General features: G+C 44.4%; 1 protein-coding gene across 1 annotated transcript in view; it reads left to right on the plus strand.

Moving 5' to 3' along the window:
- The window catches only part of USP19 (ubiquitin specific peptidase 19), a gene marked incomplete in the record, with an annotated part of 118,715 nt that extends 110,349 nt beyond the window's left edge, over window positions 1-8,366 (plus strand). Inside the window, 1 exon segment of the mRNA XM_077451658.1 lies at window positions 7,612-8,366. Coding sequence (XP_077307784.1) covers window positions 7,612-7,749 — 138 coding nt within the window.
- Between the last annotated feature and the right edge of the window lie 1,935 nt (window positions 8,367-10,301).

The raw sequence follows: 10,301 nt of genomic DNA on the forward strand, positions 1-10,301 counted from the left end.
CACAGGAGCCAGCAAAGTCACCGCTGTCCCCTGTAGTTCCGAGCGTCCATCTTCTTGGTGGGTCTCACTGCTCCGGCGCTGTGATTCGCCGGAGCAGCGATGACGTCACTCCCACGCATGCGCACAGGAGCCGAGACGCGCGGCATCTTCGTCGTCGACGATGCCCCGCTCAGTGTGCCTGCGCGCCGCTGATAGCGGTGCCCGTCTTCGGGCAAATATCACCTAAACCGTATAGGTTTGGGAGATATTTCTTGGACCTACAGGTAAGCCTTAATCTAGGCTTACCTGTAGGTCAAAGTGGTTTGTAAGGGTTTACAACCACTTTAAGCAAGACTACTGCTGCTCCAGGTTGGCCTACTCAAACAGATCCCCACACAGCTCCTGCTCAGGTGCAAAGCCCAGCTCATCAGTCTGATCAATGGAAACAGGGATTAATCCAGGTGGCTGCACTCCAAAAAAGGCTCTTCCTTTTATTGGTATATCAAAATGGCAAAAAAACAACCACCAAACCTCATGGGGTTTTTATGCAATCAAAAAAAAAAAAAAAAAAAAAAAACCATACCGCCATCGGAGGAAGCAGAAGAAAATCAACGTGTTTCGCTCAAAAAGTGTTGACTTTCCTCTTTTTCCTCCATGGGGTTTGTTTGCTGTTTTATGCCATTTTGATATATCTTTGAATATGCTCAGGTTTTGTCGGCGTGCAGCCAACCAGATATTTCCTTGCTTACATCCCAGAGGCCGCGTTCAGAGTGAAGCAAAGACTGGGGCGATAGGACAGCCTTTGTTGGGATATACATATGCAGATGTGCTTGAATCCTTTTGTTCAGGGAAGGGAGAGAGTACAAGTAAATAACCAGACAAACCGCTGTCTCTTAAAGATAAAGCTGTGCTACTGTAAAGTGGAGATTCAGATTATCACAGATGTAATAAAAGGAAATTGCGTTAGAAATAAAAAATGGATGAACCAGCCCAAAAAGCACATTTAAATGTGGGATATAACACAAAGCATAATGGGAAGGAGAAAAAAATTGCGCTAATTACAGTCCGTAAACCAAATTTGCAGGGCATATGATAGTTCCAATAAATACACAAGTGGTTGAATAAATTCAATAAGGCTGGGTTCACACTGCTGCGGCTAGGAGATCCGGATGTGATTCGCACTGCAGTGCAAATCACATCCGATCTCTGTGCGATGCGAGTTCAGCCATACAGATAGTATGGCTGAATTCGCATCGCAACCGCCCCAAACTCGCACAGGACCCTTTTTTTGGTCCGCAGCAGAATCGGATCGCATGGGTGTTCACACCATGCGATCCGATTCCTGTCCGAGTTTGCAGATTAGCACTGCGATATGCGAACTGATCTGGGGGTGTCATTAACATTTCACTGACACTCCCGGCAGTTCGCATAGGGCAGGGTGAACTGCCGCCGGGAGGCATGCGATGCGGGAACCAGCCGCGGATTCGTGGCGTTCCCGCATCGCTGTAGTGTGAACCCAGCCTCAGGGACACACCCAGTGATCAATCCACAGACAGGACAGGTGCACCGCCACCTCACAAAGAACACACTTACCAGATAGCAAGCCGAATGGACAGTTGGCTTTAGCCCAGCCCAGGCCTTTCCTTTACAGGAGATGACAGGAATGCTGCATGTGTGATATTGACTCACAATAGAGCTGCACAATTAATCGCTAAAGAATCGTTATCGCGATCTTGACTAAAGTGTTTCACAATTCTTTCTATGCAAAGAATTTTCTGCTCTTCTGAAGCCCCAGCCATCAAAAGAAAGGAAGAGAAAAACCGGGCAGTCTGCCAAGAATCAAAACATTCTTTATCAGTTGAACTTAAGTATAAACATTGTAACAATTTGTCAATGGAATAGACTTCATGTGTAAGTGAAAAAAGTATTATTCAGCCTCTTGTGCAATTTTTTGGAACTATGTTATGCCCTGCAAATTTGGTTTACGGACTATAATTGGCGCCATTTTTTTTTTCTCCTTCAGATTATAACCGATGCTTATTACTGGTTCTTTTTATGGAATATGACACACACCTAGCTGTTTCATGGGTGCTCAACCTGTGGGCCCTCCAGCTGTTGTGGGAACTACAAGTCCCATCATGCCTCTGCCTTTGAGAGTCAGGCTTGTAACTGTCAGTGGCTTGCAATGCCTCATGGGACTTGTAGTTCCGCAACAGATAGATGGCTATAGTTTGAGCACCCGTGTGTTAAAGTAACCCTTAGTTGCATACCCCCATTACCCCTCCCGCCCATTACTCCCCCCCCCCTCCCGCCCATTACTCCCCCCCCCTCCCGCCCATTACTCCCCCCCCCCTCCCGCCCCTTACTCCCCCCACCGCCCATTACTCCCCCCCCCCTCCCGCCCATTACTCCCCCCCCTCCCGCCCATTACTCCCCCCCCCTCCCGCCCATTACTCCCCCCCCCTCCCGCCCATTACTCCCCCCCCCTCCCGCCCATTACTCCCCTCCCCCTCCCGCCCATTACTCCCCCCTCCTCCCGCCCATTACTCCCCTCCTCCCGCCCATTACTCCCCTCCTCCCGCCCATTACTCCCCTCCTCCCGCCCATTACTCCCCCCCTCTCCCGCCCATTACTCCCCCCCTCTCCCGCCCATTACTCCCCCCCTCTCCCGCCCATTACTCCCCCCCTCCTCCCGCCCATTACTCCCCCCCTCCTCCCGCCCATTACTCCCCCCCTCCTCCCGCCCATTACTCCCCCCCTCCTCCCGCCCATTACTCCCCTCCTCCTCCCGCCCATTACTCCCCTCCTCCTCCTCCTTCCCATTACTCTCCCCAACCCCCCTCCTCATGAAATCAGAAAATAGCTGCCTCCTGCCTAACCAGGTGACGCCGAGTTCTTTTCACGTTGTTCTTGAACGGAACCTTTAGAAGGTTAACGGATTTATGTCGTGCGTAACGATCCAGCATTGTTGTTAAATGGCATTTGCAATAATCTTGTTAATCCCCCGCGGGCATTAAGAACTGTGCAATAATAGTTTGTGTATTATTATTATTTTTTTTTTTTACTTTTTAAAGAGCTCTGTTTTAAGGTCGGCATAAACCCTCCCCCATAACTTTAATATAAAATGTCAGATATTTATATTTTGGAGATATTTTTATGAAATAACTAGTAAAAAACGGCCATGTAATGTTTAAATGTTATTTTGTTTGGAATGTCTAAACTTAATAAAATTGTTGCAAATTCTCATGTTTTTTGGTGCAGTGTTTTCATGTATACCTGTGTTAGAACCAATGGGATAAATCTTATAAGATCGTGAATTGGTGAAATGTACCTGTGGCTTTTATTTTTTTTTAATGGAGATTGTTAGCTGGTCCCTGGAATGGATCACTGGAACCCCCCCAGGTGTGTGCCTGTCCCCTGCTCTCCGGGAACACCCAAATTTGGGATATTTTCATAATCTAAAGATGGCCATTCTCTTGCCTGTCTCCTAACCTATTAGATGGCAGTGAGATTTCAGTCACATCTACACTCACCGGCCTCTTTATTAGGTCCTCCTGGCTAGTACCGGGTTGGACCACCTTTTGCATTCATTCTTGGTGGCATAGATCCAACAAGGTGTTGGAAACGTTCCTCAGAGATTTTGCCCCATAGTGACATGATAGCATCGCAAAGTTGCTGCAGATTTGTCGGCTGCACATCCATGATGCCAATCTCCCGTTCCACCACATCCCAAAGGTGCTCTATTGGATGAGATGTGGTGAGTGTGGAGGCCATTGGAGGACAGGGACCTCATTGTCCAGTGGTGAGATGATTGGAGCTTTGTGACATGGTGACATTATCCTGCTGGAAGGAGCCATCAGAAGATGGGGACACTGTAGTCATAAAGGGATGGACATGGTCAGCAGCAATACTCAGGTAGGTCGTGGTGTTTAATCCATGCTCAATTGGTACTGAGGGGCCCAAAGTGTACAGAGAAAATATCCCCCCCCCCCCCCACGCCATTACACCCCCCACCACCAGCCTGAACCGGTTATACAAGGCAGGATGGATCCATGCCCCAAATTCTGACCCCACCATCTGAATGTCGCAGCTGAAATCCAGACTCATCAGACCAGGCAATTTTTTTCCAATCTTCTATTGTCCAATTTCGGTGATCCCGTGTAAATTGTAGCCTGTTTCCTGTTCTTGGCTGACAGGTGCGGCACCCGGTGTGGTCTGCTGCTGCTGTAGCCCATCTGCTTTGTTTCAATGAGTTGTGCGTTTAGAGACGGTATTCTGCATACCTTGGATGTAACGAGTGGTTATTTGAGTTACTGTTTCCTTTCTATCACCTGGAACCAGTCTGCCCATTCTCCTCTGACATCAACAAGGTATTTTCCTCCCCACAATTGCCACTCACTGGATATTTTCTCTTTTTCGGACCATTCTCTGTAAACCCACAAGATGGTTGTGTGTGGAAATCCCAGGAGATCAGCAGTTTTTGAAATACTCAGAGCAGCCCGTCCGGCACCAATAACCATGACACGTTCAAAGTCACTTAAATCCCCTTTCTTCCCCATTCTGATGCTCGGTTTGAACTTTAGCAAGTCGTCTTCACTACGTCTGGATGCCTAAATACATTGCGTTGCTGCCATATGATTGGCTGATTAGCAGTTTGTGTTACCAAGCAATTGAACAGGCATACCTAATAATAAAGGGGTCGGTGTGTGTGTGTGTATGTATATGTGTATATATGTGTGTGTGTGTATATGTATGTATGTATATATATATATATATATATAATTTTTTTTAATGAGAATATATATATATATAGATATACATATTATATTATATATTTCTCATTAAAAAAAATATATATAATATATTCTCATAAAAAAAAATTATATATATATATATATATATATATATATATATATATATATATATATTTTTTTTTTTTTTTTTTATGAGAATATATTATATATTTTTTTTCTTAATGAGAAATATATAATATAATATGTATATCTATATATATATTCTCATTAAAAAAAATTATATGTATATATATATATAATACACTGTAATGTCTACCCTCATGTTGTAAAGATATCTCGCAAACTGTTGGCGCTATATAAAACCTGTATAATAAAATATATGGTAATTTATAAGATATTTTGGTGTATTACAAAAAAATTGACTGATTCACATTGCTGTTGGTAATGAAACGTGTAGTAATTTTTAATTTGCACAAATTATTTTGATCATTTGCTATACCTTTCTGTACCAGGTTATTTTAGAAGTGTCCTTTTTCAGTGTTTTTTTTATTTATTTATTTATTTTTTTAAATATAAAGCCAACAGTTTGTGCTGCACTTTAGAAAATAAAGGGTGTTACAATACAAATCATGACAGCAAGGATTAGAATCACAGGAGGAAGGACAGGTGATACAGGAGGTAATCGCTAGGTGAGGATGGATTGATGGCGAAAGTAAAAGTTCGGTAGAGGGGAGATGGGCTTCCCTGAAGAGATGAGTTTTCAAGCATCACCTAAAGGTTATACAGTAAAGGATATAGCCAAACAGACTGGGGGTAGAGCATTCCTGAGGAGTATGTGAGAGGCTCTGGAGAAGTCCTGGAGGCGAACATGGGAGCTAGAGAGCAAGGAGGTCTTGGAAGAGGACAATTTGGTTGGTTTTGAGAAGCCTGTGATGTAGCTCCCCGTTGTGGACGGCATTAAATACTTGTATTTTCAGTATGAAGAGGGTCTCCGTGCTCTGTGAAAGGTAGAGGTAGGCCACTGACGCTACTGCAGAAATTATTCCTGTCTGTTCAGGAAATTAGCAATTTATGAGGGAGGAAACATTTATAAAAAGCAAAACACAAGATTTAAAGGGAATTTAAGATCTATCAATATGGTTTAAAGCAGGGATGCCCAACCTTTTGAAGAGCGAGGGCCACTTAAGTGACTTGGTAACCGGTCGCGGGCCACAATGATTGGAGCGGGCGGATGACATGCCCATGTCCACTCTGCATATGGAGAGCGGACAAAGCCCACTCTACTCTATGGGCCCTTCTATCCTATCCGCCCAGGCTGAAGGGGGGGGATTCCCTTCTGTTTTTTTTTTTTTTTTTAGCAAATCAGATTGGAGGTAGGCGGTGCACCTGCGAATCAGTTTGAAAAAAATACAGTGCAGAATCTCAAAATGCGTTAGATGGAGTTTGGGACAATATAATTAACACCAGAACAATAAATCTTGCCAATGTGGTAAAAAAAAAAACACCCAGTGTCATCCACCCTATAGGAAACCAACCAGATACTCGCTAAAAGTTAAACTATGTGGACAGCATACATTTATCCATTGTGATTGTGCCCGATCTGCTTTCAAATCTGGAATAGCTCTCCTCTTCTCGCACACTCCTCCATCCCCAGCTCGAGCAGTGTTCATCATGAAAGGAAAAGATGATGATACCACATTGCATTAAAAAAAAAAAAAATTAACAGTTTTTATTTGCGGAAATCCTAAAAGATACACTTTAGAGATGTGTGCCCGACACGAGGATCATACGCTTATTTACATGTATAGCAAACGCCAGCCACAACCTCTGGCTACGAGTGGGACGTGCTGGATGACATCACTCAGTGGCTCCGCCCTATGCGTTTTGGCGTAATGTCATCGGGAGCGGCATGAGACTTGCGGCAACACACACACTCTTATATAGACCAGCACACTCCGCCCGTAGCCTGAGTTTGAGGTTGGAGCCGCTGTTTACTATACATGTAATAAGTGTATGATCCTTGTGATTTCTATATGTATTGGTTTTTTTTTGAGGGGGGGGGGGGTGCCACCTTTTATATATTTATCTATGAGAGCTTTTATAATTTGCCCTTTTGCAATGGATCGAAGCAAAACTGTATAATTTGGTATTTTTTTTTTTTTTTTTTTATACCTACACTTATTGATGCATGATTCTAATTTATTTATGAGATTCATTTTTGCACTTTATTTGATGAATTATTGTACACACTTATAAGTATTAAAGCGGGAGTCCGTTTTTTTTTAAAAGCCAGCAGCTACAAATACTGCAGCTGCTGACTTTTAAAATAATGACACTTACCCGCCCAGCGCGCCCGCGATGTCCGCACCCGAAGCCGATCTCTTGATCGTCTCTCGGGTGCTGCTGCCGCCATCTTGGGTATGTGAATCAGGAAGTGGAGCCTTTCGGCTTCATTTCCCGGTTCCCTACTGCGCATGCACGAGTCGCGCTGCGCAATAAGGATGGTCCCCGCTGTCTCTGGGATCCGTGTGTTTCCCAGCAAGCAGCGGGGGACTTTCGGAAAGGGGCGTAGATTCTGCGGAAAGGGGCGTACCTTCTGCAGAATCTACGCCGGAAGTGGGTGCAGATACCTGTACTGTACAGGTACCTGCACCCCCCTCCCCCCCCTGAAAGGTGCCAATTGTGGCGCCGGAGGGGGGGGGGATTTCAATGAGCGGAAGGTCCACTTTAGGGTGGACCTCCGCTTTAAGGTTCAATTGGCTCAATTGTATATTTTGTATCCAGAGGGATTTTCTGCAATAACTGGTGATATATTTCGTTTGTATCTGTGGTGCAAGACTTTTTTTTTAAATTTTCTATTTGTTTCTGCTTGTTTTAGGGAGTCGGCACCATGACTTATGGGTCCAACTTAAACTCCGAGGAAACATCCCAAGTGACCGCAGAAGCCGTTTCAGACCTTTATCCGCACTCGGCAGAGCCTGCGCCATCCTACAGCAACATGGAAGATGTTGATTAGCAGACATTTGGGAAGAGCGTGCTTTTTTTTTTCTTTTTTTTTTTTTTTCCCCCCCCACCCCTGTGTGTTTGTAACATTGAACTATGTGCTGACAGTGGTTGTATATAGCTGCTAAAATTAATTTGTTCAATATTTTATGTTTCTTTTTTTTTTTTTTTTTTTTTTTTTTTTAATGGGGAGATGTTATGGCTCCTTTTTTGGCGTCGCCATAAGCCATCTCCCACAGGTTTATTGTCTTGAACCCACACGGCATCCAAAGAACGACATGGTTCTCTGCGCCGCTGCTGGGGTTTACCGCACCCATGCACCTTCCTTGTATTATGATTTTGGACACCCCCCCCCCTCTTCCTAGTTATTTGCAGTATGTACAGGTTTCCCCTGATGAGTGTGGATGACCACTCATCACACAGTTCTGTAGCAAATCCTTGACGCTAAAACTGCACTCGCCGTACCCACAGTGTATTGAAGTGTATTATCAAAGATTCTATCTAATACATCTGAATGCGGGCTCCTTGAGGACGACGAAAGAACCACTGCGCCCTGATCGAGGAGACTGTAAACGTGTGCTATTCAGAATGTACCTGACAAATAAATTCATTAAAAGTTATGTACATATATATACATTTTGTTACTTTTAAAGAGCATAAATAATCACTGGTTATGTAAGATTATGTCAATATTTGTTTGCATGCTTCTCTTTATGGTTTCTTACAGAAGCATGCTTGTTCACTTTCCAGCAGTGATTTAGCAGCTTAGCTTAAAGTACCTCCTTAGAAGACTGCTGTGATGGAGGGGCTCACTTGCTGCTGGCAGTGTGAACCAGGCTGCTGAGTCACTGCTGGCAGGGGGGAGCGGAGATGCAGAGTCACTGCTGAGAGGGTGGAACTTGGCTACTAAGGAAAGGCCATACACAGTGCAAATCTTTCCTGCAACCACAGGTTGTAGGAAAGGAATTTTCTCAATTTTCCCACCAACATAGTGCTGCGGGAATTCCTTCTGCCAATCCATTGTCTTCTCGTGATGATGGGGGTTGGGGGACAGGGGAAGCCATCAATCCCAAGACAAGACGGTGATTAATGCTAGTGGCTATACCAGCCGCTATCGATAATCGCAAGTAGAATCTGACAGGCTGGTTGTACCCAAGTTATTCAAGCAACTTGATACATTCAGCCTAATTATACACGGTTTGAATCTCAGCCGGAACCGTCTATGGCCGGCCTAAGTCACTACTAGGTGGGAGGTGCTGAGTTGCTTATGGGGGGGAGAGAACAGGGGGGGGGGGGGGGGGCTGAGATGTTGGCTCACTACAGAAAGTTGGAGCAGGGGAAAGTGAGCTGCTGTTACTGCTGAAAGGGGGCAGCAGGGGGGAGTGGAGCTGAAAAAAGAACTTGGACTACATCAATGTTGCTGCTGTGAATTTGAGGATGAATTGTTCCACACTGCCTGCAGCTCCAAAGAGCAAATGGGAATTGTTTCAAAGCTAATTTATTGCTTCTTAAATACTTGTTAATAGTTGATGTTACGGTTAATGACCTGGTCTCAGCTTTTCTTTAAAGGATAAGTTCACCTTTCATAACATGTTACTCTCATATTCAGGGTGTAACGTGTTATGAATGGACCCCGCTCCCCGGCTTTGACAGGTAGCGGGAGATTTTATCCCCCTGCTAGCTATCACAATTAAAAATAAATAAATAAAAAAGGCGTGGCCATGCGAGGCTCCCCCTGGCCGGCCGCGTTACATATTTACAGTGTTCTGTGAATCGAAAACGACAGGTCCCAACAGACTTTAGCGCCTGTCAGCTTTTAGTTTTCAATGAACTACCACGGGTGCTGTAAGCGCCGTGGTAGTTAATTTCATTGTTCCTGTCAGAATGTATCGGCTTGCTCGTTTGAGGTACATGCAAGCAGATACACTGACAGATCTTCAGGACACCTGCATAGCATCAGAAATACAGGCTCCCCAAACAAAAAAATAATAAATGCACATTTTTTTTTTACCTGCAAAAAAAGTGGGGTTTTTTTTTCGTTTTTTTTTTTTTTCGTTTTTTTTTTTTTTTGTCAAAAGGTGAACTCCTCCTTTAAAGCTGAACTGAAGGCTTAAAAACGAAATGCATAAATGTATAAGCCTATTTTTAGTATCTTCCGGGATATTCCCTAACAGGAGTACTTGGACTAGTGGTGGAAAGGGCAGCACTAAAGCTGCGTACACACGATCGGATTTTCCGATGGGAAATGTGTGATGACAGGCTGTTGGCGGAAAATCCGACCGTTTGTACGCTCCGACGGACAGTTGTCAGATTTTATGCGGACAAATGTTGGCTGGCGGGTTTAAAAATTTCCTGCGGACAGATGACTGTTGTCGGATTTTCCAAGCATGTGTACAAAAGTCCAAAAAGTACAAACGCGTATGCTTGGAAGCAAGGATGAGCCAGAAGCGGTCGGTCTTGTAAACTCGCGTTCATAATGGAGATTTAACATTCGTGACGCGGCAAATTATGACATTTTGAAATGCAGCGCACAATTCTCTTCTTCTTTAATGGGATAAGAATGAA

This window comes from Lithobates pipiens, unplaced genomic scaffold, assembly GCF_037356315.1.
Source record: "Lithobates pipiens isolate NorthernLeopardFrog02 unplaced genomic scaffold, aLitPip1_a1.2 Scaffold_23, whole genome shotgun sequence".
Classification (NCBI taxonomy): Eukaryota; Metazoa; Chordata; class Amphibia; order Anura; family Ranidae; genus Lithobates; species Lithobates pipiens.